Here is a 19,898-nt window from a genome sequence, read left to right as displayed (position 1 = left end):
CCCTCCCCCTGGCCCGTGGCTCTGCTCCCCAGGGTGACCTTGCAGACGGGCCCAGCGGGGCCTCCCCAGTCTGGCCCAGATGGGTGTCCACACCCCGGTATTTCTCTGATCCCGGCCCTTAGCCCTGTGATCAGTGGCTGCTTGGCTCTCCTTCCCCCTGGGCAGCCCCTTGCCTGCGTCCTCCTCCTCTGCACCTGCCTGAGGCCACCGGGCTCGAGTGCCTCCCTTCCCTGCACTGACACCTGGGCTTGCGGGCGCGCACACGGGTTTGCAGCACTGCAGGCCCGGGATCGCCCGGTATCCAGGCCGCTTCCCCGACCCCAGGCCTGGGGGCCCCGCGGGAGGGTCCTGCCCACACGCTTACTGGAAGTTGACCTTGTCCACTTGGAATCGTGTCTCGAAAATCCCTGACGTCAGAACTCTGCACCTGAGGAGGTCCTGGGGGCAGAGAGAAGCAAACAAGTGACCCCTGTCCTCAGGAGGACAGCCCGGGGCAGCCACAGGCTGCGAGTGTCCCAAACAGCAATTCCCTCCATCGGAAAAGAAACAGGACTTGAGACCAAGAGACAAATGCTCTTGGTCTCGCTCCCCGGAGAAAGTCACAGTTAATGTACTGGTTTGGTCTTGGAGACTTGATGGCTCTGCTTTTATTTCCTTTAGAAGCTTCTTGTAATCACTCCTGAGTGTTCCCTACTGACACCATGTCCCCAACAGCCCCCCAGTGTCTGGGGAGAGGCACCCGTCCCGCCAGCTGCCGCTCCGGATCAGACTCACTCACTCTCCTCTCACAGTTCTAGTCTCTAAGGTAAAAGATGATGAGAAAGCCGTACAGTTTCACAAGGCTGACACCTCTGCTGGCCTGTCAGGTGTCAGGGTTTCTTTCCTGGTCACCAGATCCATTAGGATGTAAACTGGCCACCGCAGTGACTCTGGAAGTGGAGGGCGGTGGCCCCTGTGAGCCCGATGAGAAGTGTGAGGACAGACTCGAGGGGCAGGCTCAAGGCCAGGGTAACTGAGCTCCCAGGGTCGGCCTCGTAGAGGGATGGACTCCAGGGGACGACCAGGAGCTCAGACCTCGCGGAGGGGGGGGTGTGCAGGGAGCCTCCCGGAGGAGCACGGCTGGGCCCCGAGGGTACAGTGTCCCCCGGTTCGGGCGGTGGTCGTGGCCCAACCCCACCTACCTGGTCTGTGGGCGTGTAGTCCACCAGGCTGACGCTGTCAATTCTCTCCAGGAAGCTGAAAAGAAAGCCAGACGTGCTTGGGACCGCTCTGGGGATGCCTCTGGGCTGGGGGGCAGGTATGCAGGGCCTGCACGAGCCCAGGGGGACGGGGCAGCCACGGGCCAGCAGCTTCCCGCGTTCTTCCTGGACACATGTCTCCCCAGCAGGTCAGAGTCCTGAGGGTCCTGATCCGTCGCGGTGGGGGAGCGGGGGTCCAGGCCTCTGCCCTCCCTTGACAGGTTTGACATGTATTTGTCTTTCTGTTTATCGTCTGTCTCTCCCTCCAAATGTGGGACCCACAGGGCAGATCTGGCTTGTTGGCCAGGTTTCCCCAGCGCCTGTGGGGCAGCCCAGACCCTGCATATTTGTGGGATGAAGTGAGCAGGGGGCTGTGAGGCCCAGCCTGCAGCCGACACAGGAAGACACAGCGCTGGTTAACCAGTGAGCAAAGGACCACTTCTCGAGGGGTGGGGGTAGCAGAGTGTGTGATGAGTGGGCGGGGCTCTCCTGGTGGGGGGTCCCTGTGGCTGAGGTGGGGCTCTGGCCCTGGGGAGAGTGGATGTGACCTGGATCAGGGGGACTCGGCCGGAGTCCCTGCCTGGACAGCTCGGGGTCCACTGTTCCGTATCTGGAGTAAAGTCATGGTGGGCCTTTCTCCCAGCCTGTGTGCCCGTGAGCTTCTGCACAGAGGGGGGAGCACCTCCCCACCTCCACACAGCCCCCCTCCCCAGCCAGCACTGCAGGCCCTTGAGCTGCTCACAGGAGGAGGTGGAAGTGCAGAAGACCCCGGAGGAGCCACAGGAGGGGACCCCTGAGAGCTGAGTCTGGTTTGAAAACCACAGTGCACTCTGGCCCAGTCCTTGCCGGCCTTGCATTTGGTGGAGTGGAGGGCACCTCAAAGTCCACCCCGACCGTCTAGCAGGACAGGAAAGGGGCAAGAAGACTTGAGTCTGTGATGAAGAGGGAGGGGTGTCTGCCGAGGTGGGGAGGGACTCTAGACTATAGCCCAGAAACCTGGGGGCTTCGGTGGGGAGATGAGCCACCCCCCTTCCCTGTGTATGGATGTAATAATTTGAAGCAGAAGTGGTCTGTCCTCTCGGCAGGGACATCTAAAATGAGAAGGTGATACAGATACTGATCATCTCCGATCGAAAGGGCTGGAAGGAACTGAAAATCAAACCAAATATGAAGCCTTCAGCCCTGGTTAGAGGGTAGGAGGCGCCCGATTTCAAACACGATGCAGACAGGGTGGAGGGGGTGGGTGAATCTGTTCAGATGGTAATAACGGGTTAAGTAGAAACAATGACGTGTGGTTAACAAAAAAGACATCAGAAGTTGTTGAAAGATCAGAGACCGCCTTCCCGAGGACACGTGGGAGTACCTTCCTGACCACTTCCTGACCGCGACTAAGGAAAGATATACCATCTGTCCCCACCCCTGAGCCCGGGGTGAGTGTCCAGGGTTCCTTCCAGCTCTGGTACTTAACCACCTGAGACCTGACCGGCATCAGTGAACATTTCCCAGAGCATCTTCTGAATTGTTACTGATGGTGAATAGTCCTCTGAATTCATGGATTTCAAGTTTGTGCAATGGAAGTAAAATGTGAAAATTCCCCGGATGTGAATGTTTCCCTGGACATTTGAGAGCCTCTCTAAGGAGTAAAGGCTAGCAGTTGACTTCTGCCAGACTTTTGACTTAATCTTTGGTTCAACTGGTGTATCTCCCACACGTTGTAGTAGGACTTCTTCAAACTGGGGCTCTTAATATATAGAGAGAGGAGTTTTAAAAGGATCTTCCAAATCATGCACAGAATTTTGTATGACTAAAATTTAAAAGGTTTTGTCCCTAAATATACCACTGCCTGCTTTGCCATAAAATTAACAAGATCTAAGAATTCCACTTGTAGACCATTCACTCCCACTAGATAAAGAGTCGCAGGACAATAACAAAATACAATTATAGAAAGTCACGTCCCGGACTTCCCCGGTGGTCCAGTGGTTAAGACTCTGTGCTCCCAATGCAGGGGCTTGGGTTCGATCCCTGGTTGGGGAACTAGAGCCCACATGCTGCAAGTAAGACCCGGTGCAGCCAAATAAATAAGTAAATAAATAAATAGTAAAAAGAAGTGTCACCCCCACCCCCCACCCTTATGGTCACTTTAAGAAAAGCAGTTAAAAGGCAATTGACTTTGATCTCTCTTCACTGTTTCCTGCTACAGCTGAGGATATTTGCGTTCGCAGAAGTGTTTTTATTTTGGCCACTGGGATCCCCCTCTGCTCGACATTGGCACGAAACAGCAATTCACTCTTCACTTCTCATCTGTCTGCCACCCCAGTAACTCGGGTTCTTGTGGGCCGGGGGTGGGGGTTGAGGGGGGGGGATGGTGAAAAGATGAAGCTATCCTGTTAAATGCCTTTGAACAACTGGATCTCAGGAGAAGCACCAACGACGTTTAATTAAAATGTACTTAAAATGATTTATTTCTTTTATGAAAAATGCAGCAAGTCGGAGCTGTGTCAAGCCAAGTGTCAACTACAAATTGGCATTTTCCATTGGCACTTGCCATCGACCTCTACAAGGATTAACTCTTGTGCTGCTGCAGCTGCTGGCTTTCAACACCCCCTGAAAGGAGTTCAGGTGGACAGCAAAAATGAGGCACTCTGTGCTCCGGGAAAAACTGGCAGAACAGGTCTTCAGAGAGTTGGATGTTTTCAGAAGCCGATTTTATGAGCCCAATTCTTGTATCTGTTCATATCTAGAAAAGCACTAAAATCCTTCATGGTGACGACTGCTCCTCGTGACTAGCAGAAACCTTCTGCAAAATAGTATGTGCTCAGTTGCATGTATTCCCCCTTCACCAAAATCACATATATACTGACCTTCCCCCACTGCCTCTTTGGAGCAGTTTCTCAGAGCTATCTGGGAGGCTGTCTCCCGGGCTGTAGTCCTCATTTTGCCCCAAATAAAACAACTCGCAACTCTGATGTGCATTTTTTTAAATCGACACAAGTAAAACCCTTTTCTCAGTGTCTTACTAAAATTCACTTCATGATGATGTAAAAAATTTGATGTAAAAAAATACTGGAGGAAAACGTTAGCAGTAGTGACAGAGCATCAGCCTGATCTAATGTGCAGCAGGGCTGAGATCCAGGCCACGTCAGAGGTGGTCCTCGGACCAGAGCCCGGGCATCGGGATTGCGGCTGAGCCAGAGCCGGGTTGGATGAGTGACCCACGTGCCCTTGGATGTCTGAGAAGCATCATGCCTTTTCCTCCCCTGCCCTGGCCTGTCCTCCCCCGTCACCTGAATGGCACACCCGATGACTCACATCCTGTTCCCGCCCTCAGTGAAGTCAACCCTGAATCTGGCCTCCGAGCCCTTTGCAATGCGTCCCATCTCTTCCTTGTTCTTCTTGATGTCAAACCCTCCACTCCAGTCAAATCCCCACGTAGTTTTCGCTTTTCAGACCTTTGTGTAATCCCCACTTTTTTTTCTTTGAAGCCTCAGATTGAACCCAACCTCTTCTAAGAAGCCAATTCTATGGAACAGAATTGAGAGCCCAGAAACAAACCCACACACATACGGACAACTGATTTATGACAAAGGAGCAAAGAACATACAGTGGAGAAAGGATGGTCTCTTCCATAACTGGTGTTGGGGAAGCTGGACAGCTACATGGAAAATAATCACACTGGACCATTACCTCACACCCTACATAAAAATCAAACTCAAAAAGGATTAAAGACTTGAACGCAAGACCTGAAACCACAGAATTCCTAGAAGAAAACATAGGCAGTATGCTCCTTGACATTGGTCCTAGCAGTATCTTTCTAGATATGTCTCCTCGGGCAAGGGAAACAAAAGCAAAAATAAACAAATGGGACTGCATCAAGCTAAAAAGATTCTGCACAGCAAAGGAAACCAGCAACAAAACAAGAAGACAACCTACCAAATGGGAGAAGGTAATTGTAAATCATATATCTGATAAGGGGTTAATATCCACACTATATAAAGAACTCACATGACTCAATAACAAAAAAAAAAAACATGATTTAAAAATGGGCAGAAGTGCTGAAGAGACATTTTTCCAAAGAAGACATACAGGTGGCCAACAGGCACATGAAAAGATGCTCACCACTGCTAACCATCAGAGAAATGCAAACAAAAACCACAATGAGATATCACCTCACACCTGTTAGGATGGCTGTCATCAACGGCAAGAAATAACAAGTGTTGGTGAGGATGTGGAGAAAAGGGAGCCCTTGTACACTGTTGATGGGAGTGTAAATTGGTGCAGCCACTGTGGAAAACAGTATGGATACTCCTCAAAAAATTAAAAACAGAACAACTACTTATGGACCCGCAATTCCACTCCTGGGTATTTATCCAAAGAAAATAAAAACACTAATTCCAGAAAATATGTGCACCCCAACGTTCATAGCAGTATTACTTACAATAGCTGAGATATGGAAACAACCTTAAGTGTCCATCGACAGATGAATGGATAAAGAAGATTATATATATACACACACATACACACACACACACACATACACACACACACACAAAGGAATATTACTCAACCACACAAAGAAGGAAATCTTGCCATTTGTGACAACACAGATGGACCTTGAGGGTATTATGCTAAGTGAAGTAAGGCAGGTGGTGAAAGAAAATACAGTATGATTTCACTCATGCGTGGACTATAAAAAAACAAACAAAACCCCCAAATAAATGAACAAGCCAAACCAAATAAAAACAAACACATAGATACAGAGAACAGAGTAGTGGTTACCAGAGGGGGAGAGGCAGGGGGAGGGGGAAATGGGTGAAGGGGATCAACTGTGAGGTGATGGCTGGAAACGAAATTTTTGGTGGCAAGCTTGCTGTAGTGTGTACAGAAGTAGAATGTTGTAAACATGAAACTTATGTGTCATAACCCAGTGCTACTTCAAAAAAAAAAGGAAGAAAAGAAAAAAGAAACCAGTTTCAGGACACTATAATCCCATCCTCCATGTAGTTTGTTTCATGATTTGATTAGCTCGGAACACACCTTACATCGTGATTTCCCCCCTTGTATAAGCTGAGGTATAAAACGGTGCGCAAAGAGCACTGACATTACTCATCTTGATGACTCTATCACACCTGTGTACACTTGTGTATTTTCCTCGTGCCTTATCTACCTAACTCCACTGAGGACCGTTTAAGGCAGAAGCATGTCTTTATTTCTAGAAAGAAGCCCCAGACAGCCAGCATCTGACACACCTCAGTCCAAATCTTCTACTGTATTCAGTTGTTCTCAACAAACACTGCTGAATTGTTTGTCCTGACCGTTCAGGAGGGATGGAGGATGTACAAACCCTAAAGAGCAGGAGCAAATACCTCAATTTGGAGAAACACGATGAAGGAAGAGGACAGGGTGGTCCTGAGGGTACATCTGGGCTCTGCTGAGGGCCCCTGCACCCACTGTGATGCTGTCACCGGGGAGCTCTGGGCGTGGTCACGAGTGACAGCACCCAAGGGAGATCTGCATTCACACCTACTGAGCTGGGTATACCACCTGATGCCCAGGAACCATGACTGAGATGCACTGGTCCTGCCCCACACGGAACCTACTATCTGGTTGTAGGAAAACAAACCCCGGTACAGCAGGCAGGCACTGTCTCATTCCAACCAGTTGATTAAAAGAAAAAAAAGAGATGGGGGCCTGTTCATCAGTTTGTTCAGTGACCACAGGCTCACAGCTTTTTGCCAACAGCACCCGAGGTCCTGAGCTTTGGATTTTGGCTATGGAAACGCTTCCAAGAGGGTGTCATGCCTGTTGCAGGGGAGGAATCTAGAACATGAGGTGCCTCACTTCTGCTCAATGAGGTGAGGTTGTCTGGCTGACCCTGAGATCACGTTCAGTGAATAAGGTTGTCAGATGGGTGCTTACTTTAGGCGGCACCTTTCCAAATCGAAGACAGCAGGGTGGGCACACGGCACCCTCATCTGAAAGGCACACACACATTAAGGCTCCTTCAGGAAGAAGCATCTGTAGTAAGAAAGGTCTCCAATAGTGCAGTTATCATCTGAACTGAAATAAACTGAATAGTTCCTAAAGTAAACTTAAAATTTTATTCTAAATCCATTTGGAAACTGTGAATTTGAAGGCAGAAAAATACAAAGGAGAAATAAGAGCAAAAATTATACTAGTAGTTGCATGGAAGATGAACCATTTCCCTGGTATGTTTGAGTTGGATCCTTTTGGAAATTCTCTCTTTAGCCTAGGCAAGTTTCAGTATGAGGAAGAACCTTGTTGCCACGAAGAAACTATTACAGTAAAGAAATAACAACTTGGGCTTCTAGAAATATGCATGCAAACAGAAATTCAGGTGCTAAAGGTGAGTCTGGAAAAATACTATGCTTTCTGAACCAAATCAACCTCTGAATTCTTTTTCCTTAAATAGCTTTGTAAACAGGATGTACAGTAAGTATGCAATAACATGCAGTTTAAAATGATTTATTTGACAAACTTCTGTGGTTCATATTCCAGCATTTCATCAACTGCAAAACTAAGGAAATAATTCATGGGCCTGGTATGCTTTTGAAAATATTTATGTTTCATAAAAATGTACATTCATATAGTTTGAAATGAACATATTTTAAGAAAGTTCAAGCATATATAAGCATTGTTTAATCTCACAAAATATATTAGTATTGTTGGGAATTATCTGCACTATAAAAGGGTCCTCAATTTCCCAAAGGGTCAACACCAAGCTATTATTTAAGTTGTAATGATGTTTTCAGTCTAAAGAGGGGTTAGGACTCATGCTGTGCTCACCAACAGCTGCCTCTGGGCAACCTTGTGGATGAGAGGTGACACCAAAAGGGACAAGTTCTAGAAAGAGGACTTGGGGCAGACGACTGGCAGATGTCCCTTACAGAAGACTTTGGAACAACATCCAGTCAGACATAATGACACTTATATACGAGGGTCAGTCCTCATCTGCACACAACTCTTCATTTTTTTTCCCCCCTTAATACACACACATTCATACAGTAGGACATGTTGTAACAGTGAATACTTGGTTCTCAATCTTTCAAAGGGCTTGGAAGAGTCCGTTTAATTATTTTCTGAAATACTAGAATTCTCTCCAGTGAAGGGAAGAGGGAATTTAAAATATCCTTAAGTGTTTAACGTAGATTAATATGCTCGCCAAGGCAAAAGCAAGTTGCTGTTCTCCATGTTTTGTGGCTCTGAGAAAGTGGTAGCTACAGGCTCTGCTTTTTCACTTTTACTTTACACACCACCATTCCAGAAAGATGGAAGGCAGCACATCCGGGCTCTGGCCTGAGAGGGTCGAGCCTACTGTCTGACCCTGCATCTGTCCTTCCCAGACTTCCAGGTGGCTGCATGTATGTGTAAGGGATTTGCATGGCTAAGCCAAACACTCCAACTTGTATTTTCGAGGTTTTAAAAGAGCTGTTGCTTTTAAGACAAGATAATAAATGCAAATAATTAGAACCTAAAATGCAGTTCTAATTTTATTTCTATTTTTGATTAAAATCAAAACAAAACCTACAAACACACAGTCCCAGGGCTTTCTCAAACCAATCAACGGTTCTTTGGCAACGTCAGAGTAATGTGACTGTCATGCTAATTGCCATACTTTAAAAGAAGTCTAATTAAATAGGAAAATAACTAGAAACGTGAGAGAGAAGTTCACTTGGAAAAAACTGTCATACTAACGTTAAACCTTGTAAATCTTAAAACCATAAATGAACACTTTTCTCTTATGATAAATGGAAGTTACGTGGCATTTCCAGTTATAAAAAGACAACTACCATAAGAAAAATTTATAGGACGTAAAGAGTAACTGAACATTATGCAGGAAAATCGTAAAATAATTTTAGTGTAAGTTATGAGAACAGATGAATAGTCACCTTTAGTCTGGATCTGATTACAATAAACAAAGGATACACAGAATAGCACTGCCCATGAAATAAATCTCTTAATGAGGTGTTGATAGCGCTGTAATCAACCTAAGTAATCACCTCCCGTCAACTCTAGATATTATCGATTACACAAAATTAAAAAGAAAACCTTCAATTCTGGTAATTCGGGCAGAATACTGAATACACGGGAACTAGAGTTTTGACCAAATTTTTGAGAAAGATTCATATACGCCAAATTAACCAGATCTGTTAAAAGGCAGCTATAAAAATACACATGATAACAAGCTATACAGAACTTTCAAATCCATTTAAGAGTGGAGAAGGCCTGGGACGTCTTCGTGTATCTGGAGAGCACTGTAAAACCCAAAGGTAGAAGCATCTTGAGTAAGAGCAGTTCAGCATTCCGGCCGGTTCCGAGTTTCTAGCGTAGAGTATCCGTCTTCGAAGGTGGCTGCGGCCGGGACGCCTGAGAGCGGGTTCCGCGGTCACACTTGGTCCCGCAGGCGGGCCAGCCTCTGGGACAGTTCGTCCTGCTCGGCCGAGGCCACGCTCGTGCCCACGGAGCCGGTCTGGCCCTGCGGCAGCTCCATGTTGAGGTCGAGGCCGGCCTCGTCTGCCATTTCCTGCAGCAGCATATCCACCTGGCCCTGGGGAGTGGTCAGCGTCGTCGTGCTGCTCATCGTGTCCTCCATCTGCTGCGTCTGCACGTCCAGCGTCTCGAACTGGTGCTCGAACTTGTCCATCAGGGCGGAGATCTTCTCGAGATTCATGGTCTTCAACGTCGCGTCCATCGACTTAACCACACCGGCCATCGACTTGGTCACCTTGCCCATCGTCACGGCCGTCTGGACCCTGGCGGCCACCGCGTCCACCCGCGCGCTCATCCTCAGGAAATTCACCGCCTGGTTCTTCTGGCGAATCGCGTTCTCGGCATGAATCCTCGCAACTTCCATGTTGCCCTTCTGAATGGCCTTTTTAATCTTGGCCTTTTCGGCCTTTTCCTCCTTGTCGCATTTTTTGGCACTCCTGCCCAGTTCTTTGGCCGCGAACTTTAGGTTGAACAGGTGTTTCTCCATGTTGGACATGATCGGACGGCTCCCGGGGGTCGGCGGCCGGGGCCGAGGTGGAAGCCGGAGGAGGTAGGAAAAGAAAGACCGCTCCCGGCCGCCGCTCCTTTGTTTTGGTCCCACTTCCCGTTTCTGCAGCACGCGGCGCAGACCGTGACGTCATCGCTCGGCGCCGGGAGCGGGCAGGCGGGGCGCACGGCGTAGGGGGCGGGGCTCCCGGACCTGGACGAGGCGCACCTGGGCCCAGGCGGCCAGATGTTGCAGCGCTTATCGCGGCCCCCCTGACCCCCGCGCTCGCCGTCTGCACCGAGTCCCCCCCCGCCCCCCGCACCAGTTGTTAAAGAACTGAAGCATTAGTAAATTAACGGAAATGCGTGTCCACGCACTTTCGTAGGCACGGACAGGATTGTCTGGAGCTGCACGTAAAAACTGTCCAAACTTGGTGGCCTGAGGTGTCCGGCCAGCGGCTGGAAACCAGGAAGCTGTCCTGAGGTTAGCAGACCACAGCCTTCTCCATCTGCTCTGGCAAATTCCACTTTCTCAGGGGAACGTGGACCGTTAATAATTAAAAGTACGAAACAGAGAAAGTTGTATCACTGACCTGCGCCTCGGTCTTTGAGGACAATCTGGTTGCAGCCTGTGACATCCTTTTACTGCAGCGGGTGAAAATACCTTCTGGTTCGCGGACCACCTCGTCTATGCTGTGGCTGAAGGTCAGCTTGTAGATGAGTTGCCAGCAACTCCAAACATACAAAAATCCTTGTGTGGTTTAGTAATAAAAGACCCATCTTTTGCTGACATGATTCTGTTTGATATTTTATAAATATCCAAGGAACTTCACTCACATTTCATTTTGACACGAAACTGTCATTTTAAATGGTGAAGTACTGGGACCCACACCCACTGGCATAGATCAAAACTGTCACCATGTATTATACCCTTTAGAAGTGCAGGCTTTCAGATGGCAGCAGACTGTGCTGTGGCTTTTTTCTTTTAGGAAGATTCCTCCCGTACAGCAATAACAACATAGCAGGGCCCAACCTGCCCTAAGGAGCTAGGCTGAAAATGAACTCTGAGAGTAATTCTGTTTGAGAAAGTTTTAATCCAAAGTCTCACCATCCCTTTGGGCCTCGTGTGATAGTTTGCCAGTGGTGCTGTTGCACATGCATTTTCCTAAAACGCAGCTCTGGTTATATCACTCTCTTGCTCCAAAACCTGAGCAGAAAGGCACACAGCGAACACAGTCCCCACCCTCCCTTTTCTTTCCCTCCCCACCCAGTCAAGCCAGACTGAGCTTGGAGGCTGAACACCATTTGTGTCACTTGGTCAGTGTGGATGAGGAGGGATGGTCCTCCGGACACTGTCCCCACTGCCTGGGCTTCTAGCCGTCGCATCTCTGCCTGTTGTGATCCTGCCCCTGCTCAAAGCTGCTTCTCCAGGACCCCCGCTCCGTGCCGTCCCCTTACCCCGCACAGCACACATGTCAGACTGCCTGGCACGGGGTCCGGGTACCTATTATATTATGAACTGCGTGGAGGCAGAGAACAGTCTTATTCCTTTTTCTCCCTGTGGAACCCAGCACACGCTCTGCAAACAGCAGGCACTGAACCCAGTAAGGTTTTGCTGAGTTGAACTGTGGCTGAGAGGGGCTAAGACGTTACCCTCGTCAGCAGCTTAGCCAAGATTACTTTTTTTCCCTAAAGCAGAACTCTTTCTTCACGTGAGACATTCCTAGAAACAGAATATAAAAGACCAATAAAGGGAAGAAATCTGTTTAAAGTGGGGCTTAGAGGGCCCCACCCCCTCCACTGCTCACCCACTGTCCCCCCCACCTTTCTTTTGGGTCCCTTGCAGTCAGCAAGCCAATTCCTTGACCATTACCCATGGCCTGTTCCATTAGGTGACAGGGTTTGGAATATAAGCATGAGAAACCTTGACAGATTATGAGGATAATGACAACTAACATATTAAGTCCTGATGTGCTGGGTTGTTCCGGCCACTTTGCATGAATTGACCCATGTCATCCTCACAAACCCTAGGAGGTAGACGCTGTTAACACCTCCATCCTACGGGCCAGGGAACTGGAGCACAGCACGCTAAGCCACTGGCTGGGTCCACAGCTGCTGAGCGTGAGGAATGGGATTCCAGGGCTGCGGTGGGACAAGTAAGAAACAATGGGGGATGCAGTAAGTTAACATGGGATCCAGTGGAGCTATCATTTCCACTTAAAGGAAGAGGTTGATGCAGCAGGAGTTGTTTTGAGACAGCTGAGGACTGGATTGACCGCAAGGTTAACAGGAGCTAAGGAAGGCTGCTCAGAGAAGTTGACAGCCCCTGAGGCTATGCTTGCTGACCGAGGCAGGTCTCCTCTGGCTGCTGGACAGCCTGGACTCCAGACTCCAGCTGAGGACTCCAGAGGCCCGGGCAGACTGGATGCCGAGGGGAGGCTGACCTCGCCGTGGGCCCTGCTTCCCAGGCCCGGCCCTCTGCTTTCTTCTCTGACACCTCAGCCACCCCACTGTGCTCAGTATGACCCAGGCTGAAGCTCTCATGGTCACTTTCCTAGAGCCAGCTTCCTTCTGAGCCCAATGTTCCAACGACCTGCTGACCCTGGAGAGCTGGGGGTGCAAGGCCGTTGGCAAGTCCTCCCACTGACTGCTCGGTCCTTCCCCCTAAACCTGCTCCTCCTGCTAAAGGGCATTCCATGCACCCAGCTGTTCAGGTCAGATTCTTAGGGATCATCTGGAACCACCCGCTTCTGAAAGTTCACTGCTTGGCACCAGGTACCAGTCACCCTCGGGGACACACGGAAGCTCAATGTGTTTCTGCTGAACATATGACTGCAGGCGAAGGACCCGGCACTGGGCACATACCCCCTTGGTGACCATTTCCAGGAGTGCATGACATACACCACTGCACCTATTATATATACAATTTTCCTCTCTATTCATTTAGGAACACAGCCATAATGTGAGACTCCGAGACTCCTCAAACCTTGGGAAATCGCAAAGCCATTGTCCTTCAAATTATATTAACATGATGTCCAGGTTGAAAAATGAAAACAAGAAAGCGTTAGAAGGAAACAGAAAAGTCGCCCCTGAGTGGACTGCCACGATGCTCCACACAGGTGCAGCTGGGAAACGCCCGGTCAGTGGTCCTCACGGTGGCAGCACAGCCCGAGTCCCCCTGTCCTGATGGTCTAATCACACGGACACAGGGATTCTCCTGCTCTATGCTGAACACCTTACTGATCTGACGACAGGCTGAAAATGAAACCTCAACACTCTAGGCTCTAAAGACTTCCGGGATTTCCCTTGGTGCAGAGGAAAGCAATCCCTACTGCACCCAGCCGTTCACAGAAGGAGCCTCCACACCCCTTCCCGATCCTCTTTGCAATAAAGAACAATCTGATTCAGAAAACAGCAATAGCAGTAATTTCTTTTTTTTTTTAAGACTCTAAATATTAATTTCCCCACTTGAGTTTTGTTAAAACATAACTCCAGATTCTCTTCAGTTTGGTCTTATTTTAGGACGGTTTTGGACTTTCCCAACAAAAGAAGCAATGTGAAAGCAAGAGGGGGAGGCCTGGGTGTGACCCTGACTGGGAGTCAGGGCACCGGGCGCTGGTCCCTTCTGGTAAAGCTGGGTGATTCCTCGTGTGATCTGGCGTAGACCAGCTCACTTCTACGGGCCTCAGTTTCCTCAATTGTAAAACTGGAAAGGGAGGACCTAGGATCTAACAGTCACGTCTTCATCAGGTCCTGGAACCAGGGGAGGCTGCTCAAAACTATTAAATTTAAAAAAAAATCCCTGAATTCAAATAATTCAGGCAAAGTCTCAAAATAGTGTGTTTTGGCCAAGATGTGAAACAGTGAAGACTCTCATACACTACTGGTGGGAGTGTCAGTAGATATAACCTCTCTTTTTTATCTAATAAAGTTAAAAAGTGCACCCCCATGAGCACCAGTTCTGCTTGCAATGATCCACCCCAGAGAAACGCTTGCATGTGTGCCCCGGCTACAAAACAAGACGTCATGACCTAAACCTGGAAACAACGTAACTGTGAACAGAACAGAGATATGAATTGTAGCAGATTTTTACAATCGAATACTGCATAGCAATGAAAATAAATAGCTATACCCGTACTCAAAGCATGAATACATCCTAAAAACTTAACTGGAGCAAAAGGAACAGACCAAAATGGTATACACGGCATAATCCCATTAAAAAAAATCCCTAAAACAATCTGTAGAGATTCGTTTTACGATTTACTTAGAGAAAAAAATGTACTGTTTAAATTGCTTTTCTCCCAGCAATTTGTGATGGATGTTGCCAGATCTCATGTGGAACGCGCAGAGAAGATTCAGCAAAAGGGAGAAGGCGGACTGTGTCTATCTTTATGTTACTCCTCCACATACAAAAGTCTGTAGGAAGAAAATATCCTCCTTTGGTGAGAAAATCTCCTCCTCCTGCCTCAAAGGGACAGATGAACATAAGCAGAGAGTAAGGAACTGTGGTTGGAAAACAAAGACCTGAAATATTTCACGGTCTGGGACATGTGCCTGCACGCCTCTTCCCGTCACTCTTTCCATTCGTCACTGGGAATCTTTATTCTGCGACTTTTTCTTTATTTTAAAGAAAAGCTTATTCCCTGCATAGAAACATGTTGCAGTACCTAACAGGTGCCTGGGTGCCTGATGGGAAGTAGGTCATCTTGTGGCCACTGCTCTGGGTCGGAAGGGATTTCAGGACCACAGGTCTGGGGCAGGTGGACAGGACTGCTCGCCGGTCCAGCCGGGCTGCAGAGGGGACCGCTCTCCAGGAACCTGGAGGCTGACGGTTCTCACACAAGCTTTTTTTCCCTTAAACTTGAACATTCAGCTTACAAGCCGTACGTTAAAAACAGCTACTGTGCACCCTGGGCAGTAAATCTGCGACACATCACAGCCCTGTCTAGGCCTGCTCTGGCAGCTCCTTCTGGGGATAATGGAGACATTAGAAGCAGAGCGTCCTCGGGCTTGGTGGGGTTGAGTGTCGGGACCCAACCCTGGGTCCCTCACTGCCGCTCCTGGTTCCGGTGTGTGCAGCTGATACACCCACATCCTTAATCGGTGCTGTATCTGACCCATCCCGGGACACAGCTTTTAAGTAGCATCCTGTCACAGTTAAATTAAGCTTAAGTGGGTCATGTGATTTAAAATACCCATGGCCACAGAACAAAGGACAGTGCTGACAGCCATGTACTCTGACAACCACTTAAAGTCCCTCCAGGTCTAGTTTAACCCACACTGTCCACATAAAAGAAGGAGTCCCGGGCCATTAGTGCCCAAGCTCGCAATTTCTTTTGTTCAAGGAGGAGCTGCAATCAAGCTTTTGAGCCAAAATATAAAGGTTTTGTTAGTTTAAGCTGATATCTTTAGTTAGGAAGCAAAACAGGATGAGAACTCCACTATAACTTAACTCAATGAATCCTACTAGAAATAACTTAAAACTTCTATTTAAAACGTGGAAAATCCTGTTAAAAAAGCCAGATACTTGTTAACACGTCTACATTGCTATAATTACTATGATAGCCTTCAGTTTCTCTGAGACAGTGAACACTTGTGGTCTGAAGGAGGCCAAAGGTAGGTATTTTTAAAAGCAGTGTCAGCTTTAAAATGGTTTTGAACTAAGTCATCAGATACAAGGTATCTGAACTAAAATATATTGGCTATGCTTTCTTATTCTACTATTTTGTGGACTTGGGCCAGACTCTTCCAGCTCACACCTGTTTCCACAAGTACTGCCTGGCTCGAGGCTCGGGATGTACGGCGGAGGTGGGAGGTGGGGACAGGTAAGTAATCCACACACGTGATGCATTTATACTGTTCCACAAAGCAGAGGGGTGCATTTCCCCCGCATTTCTTTTTTTGGAAGGGTCGCCACAATTGGGGCACAGAGGTGCTGGCGGAGCTTCCCTGATAAATCTGCCCAGTGAGGCTAGGTTCTAGCAGATATTTCTATTCCAGGAACCACTAGGCTGCCTTGAGGCATGTTTAACTGTGTCCTAAATATAATAAATCCTAGCCAGGGTTAACATCTGGAAAACAATACTTAACAGTAAACTCTAGCATACTGCAGGAGAGAGAAAATGTATTTTCAGAGCAGTTTAGGGGTTAAAAGAGAGTTCAGAGCTCCCTGAATTTCAGCTTACACAAATGGGGGAAATGCTGCAAATTCTTCAATGTCTTTCACGTGAAATAAAGCAAGGAAATAGCACAGGTGGTGTCCACCGTGTCGTGTGCCTGTCACAGCCCCGGGACGCAGGTCCCACCACCTCCCAGGTCCTGGAGAGGCAGCTGACCGAGGGCAGGCCAGCCTGAGAAGCAGGGGGTCAACTGAGGGCTTCCCGATGCAGACAGTCTTCTGGAGGCCCAGGGCCGCCCTGTCGTCAGAGACCAGATACACCACTGTGTCACACCAGCACACCATGTATCAGAGGAAGAACCGCAGTGAGAAACGGGCCCTCCAATCTGTGCTCACTTCACGCCAAATTTCTTATTTTAGAAGGGATCTGAGATGTCGTTAAACATGGTCAATTGAGGATAATAAAATGTATCCTTTCTTGGAAAAATGATGTAAGTCTTGTCAGTTTTAGAAGAGGATATATTGGGACTTCCCTGGTGGTGCAGTGGTTAACCATCAGCCTGCCAATGCAGGGGCATGGGTTCGATCCCTGGTCCGGGAAGATCCCACATGCCGTGGAGCAACTAAGCCCATGCACGAGCTACAACTACTGAGCCTGTGTGCCACAACTACTGAAGCCCACACACCTAGAGCCCGTGCTCCGCAGTAAGGAGAAGCCACCGCAATGAGAAGCCCGCACACCACAACGAAGAGTAGCCCCTGCTCGCTGCAACTAGAGAAAGCCTGCGCGCGGCAACGATGACCCAACGCAGCCAAAAATAAAATAAATAAATAAATTTATATATAAAAAAAGAAGAGGATATATTTAGTTACTGCATACATCTTAGCAGAGAGTCACGGCAAAGTGACTTCCTTCTGATCCCCCGTAGCTGGTATGAGGAATCCTTCATTCCTTCTCCTCAGAAACAATGCCCGGCCCTCGAGGTTCACATCGATGGAGAACAGGATGGGAAACACTGAGTACCAAGCACTTAACTGTGATCACGTGGATAAAACTGTTAGCGAGCACACGGGAATTCCATCTGTGCTTAGTAAGTTAATATAAGAACAGAATGAAGTTTGTATTTGAAAGGTAGCTTTCTGTTGGTATCATGGAGTCTAATTATTATGTGATCAATGGAATTTGGTGTAAGGAAGAAGGACGGTTTTACTTTCTTCCTTTTTTGAAAGCTTTCTTTGATGTGAAATTACCAAAGGGCAGCTTCCTCACTCCTTGAATCATACTTGAAAGGCTGTAATTACATTTCTTGACAGTGTGAACACATGCTCACTGTTTACTGGAAGGAGGGAAGTCCTTAGGTGATGTACTATTTACTAGAGCAGCCCGTTTTCTCTGAGCAGAAGTGAATGCTTCTGCTCGAAAGGAGGCCATGTGAAAACAGGAACCAGCCTTTCATCCTGTCAAGGCTGAACAACAGTCATTGTCTGATTAGACCACATTTGTTTCTCCTTTCATCGTACGATGGACATTTGCGTTATTTCCACTTTCTGGCTATTCTGAATAACGCTATGAACAGATATTGTGCCTTTATCTGAGTTTTAGAGAAAGATGAATTCTGTACAAACGAGAATGAACAGTTAAAATGTAAAAGTCCATTCATGTAACAGTTGCTTTCTGAACACCTACTGTGTGCTGGGCTTTGTTCCAGGCATGGTGGGGAACAGCCAGCAGCGGCCCACTGACCCATCCATAACGGAGAGTTTAAAATACCTGATTAGATTTACTTATTCATTCAACAAATATTTAATGAGATGTTACTGTGTCGGGCACTGTGTGGAGAAGAACAGCTCAAAATCCTATGGAAATAACTTCTTATAAAATTACCTGCCAGTTTCCATAAAGATATTTTTTAGAGATATCAAAACATCTTTTCAGTATGGGAATCATATTTTGAATCAGTATTTTTGTTTTTCCATTTCTCCTCTTCCCTTTTCTTTCAGCAGCATACCTGTACTGCCAGTTCAAGCACACAGGTGAGACAGAGATCCTTTTATAGGGTCAGGAGCATTCACTTCTGTGGAGCAATCGTTCACCACTTTTGAACGGAGTCTCTCTTTTTGCTTTTTCCTTGGTATTAAATAGAAATGCCCTGAAATTAGGCAGATTCAAATGGTCCGCAGTCTCCATTTTAATTTTACTGTGGTGTCCAAATTAATCTAACAAGCCAGTTGCAACAGGGGGTCTCAAAGTGCATTTAAAGCACACAATTCAGTGCTTTTCTTCGTACTTCCAGACTTGTGCAACCAGCTCCACGATCACTTTTAGAATTTGCATTGCTCCAAAAGGGCAGCCGGTACCCATCAAGCAGGTCCTCTCCTCATCCGCCCCCTCAACTCCCCTCAGCCCTATGCAATCCTAACCTACTTCCTGTCTCTACAGAAATACTTATTCTAGGTATTTCATATAAATGGAATCACACAGTATGTGGCCTTTTGTGTTTGGCTTCTTTGACTTATCACATCTTCAGGGCTCATCCATGTTGTACTGTGTGTGTCAGTGCTTCATTCCTTTTTACAGCTAAATAATATTCCATTGCATAGACCGCAATTTGTTTATCCATTCATCAGTTGATTCGGATTGTTTCTTTTTTTTGGCTGTGCTGCATGACATGCGGGATCTTAGTTCCCCCAACAGGGATCGAACCCGTGGCCCCTGCATTGGGAGCACAGAGTCTTAACCACTGGACCACCAGGGAAGTCCCTGTCTTAAAGTTTTGGTATAGATGTATGTTTTCAATTCTCTTGGATGTATACCTAGGAATTGCTGGGTCATACGGTAACTCTGTGTTTAACTTTTTGTGGAACTGCCAGACTGTTTTCCAAAGCGGCTGCACTATTTTACATCTCTACCAGCAAAAATATGAAGGTTCCAGTTTCCCCACATCCTCGCCACATTAGTTTTCATCTGACTCTTTGATTCTAGCCATCCTAGTGGGTGTACAGTGGTGTCTCATTATGGTTTCAATTTGCATTTCCCTGAGAGCCAATGATGTTGACCACATTTTCACAGCTTACCGGCCACTTATATATCTTATTGGGGAAATGTTTCTTCTGATCCTTTGCTCATTTTAAAATTGGGTTATTTATCTTTTTAAAAAATAAGTTTATTTATTTTTGGCTGCATTGGGTCTTCATTGCTGTGTGTGGGCTTTCTCTAGTTGCGGTGTGCAGGGGCTACTCGTCATTGTGGTGTGCGGGCTTCTCATTGAGGTGGCTTCTCTTGTTGCAGAGCATGGGCTCTAGGAGCACGGGCTTCAGTAGTTGCGGCATGTGGGCTCAGTAGTTGTGGCTCGTGGGCTCTAGAGCACAGGCTCAGTAGTTGTGGCACATGGGCTTAGCTGCTCCGCGGCATGTGGGATCTTCCCGGACCAGGGCTCGAACCTGTGTCCCCTACATTGGCAGGCGGATTCTTAACCACTGTGTCACCAGGGAAGCCCTATTTATCTTTCTGTTATTGAGTTGTAAGAGTTCTTTATATATTCTGGATA

The 19,898-nt window shown here is 47.6% G+C and overlaps 2 protein-coding genes across 2 annotated transcripts in view; both read right to left on the bottom strand.

Annotated features, from left to right (window-relative positions):
• Positions 1-19,898, bottom strand: part of GNAL (G protein subunit alpha L) — a 71,446-nt gene that overhangs the window by 3,322 nt on the left and 48,226 nt on the right. The window contains exons 6-7 of the mRNA XM_029224811.1: positions 1,182-1,236; positions 365-438 (exon numbers count right to left, since the gene is read on the bottom strand). Coding sequence (XP_029080644.1) covers positions 365-438; positions 1,182-1,236 — 129 coding nt within the window. The remainder of the gene's footprint in view (positions 1-364; positions 439-1,181; positions 1,237-19,898) is intronic.
• On the bottom strand, positions 8,721-10,352 carry CHMP1B (charged multivesicular body protein 1B). Its single transcript, XM_029224824.1, has one exon. It carries the CDS (start codon positions 10,240-10,242, stop codon positions 9,643-9,645), a length of 600 nt encoding a protein of 199 aa, XP_029080657.1. The 5' UTR covers positions 10,243-10,352; the 3' UTR covers positions 8,721-9,642.

Source organism: Monodon monoceros, unplaced genomic scaffold, assembly GCF_005190385.1.
Source record: "Monodon monoceros isolate NGI ecotype Baffin Bay Population unplaced genomic scaffold, NGI_Narwhal_1 Super_Scaffold_1, whole genome shotgun sequence".
In the NCBI taxonomy this organism is placed as follows: domain Eukaryota; kingdom Metazoa; phylum Chordata; class Mammalia; order Artiodactyla; family Monodontidae; genus Monodon; species Monodon monoceros.
The sequence above is the reverse complement of the archived record's forward strand: the minus strand, read 5'-3'. Positions and strand labels throughout refer to the sequence as shown.

Coding starts and splice junctions, on each gene's coding strand:
- CHMP1B (XM_029224824.1), bottom strand. CDS start 10,242: ATGTCCAACATGGAGAAACACCTGTTCAACCTAAAGTTCGCGGCCAAA.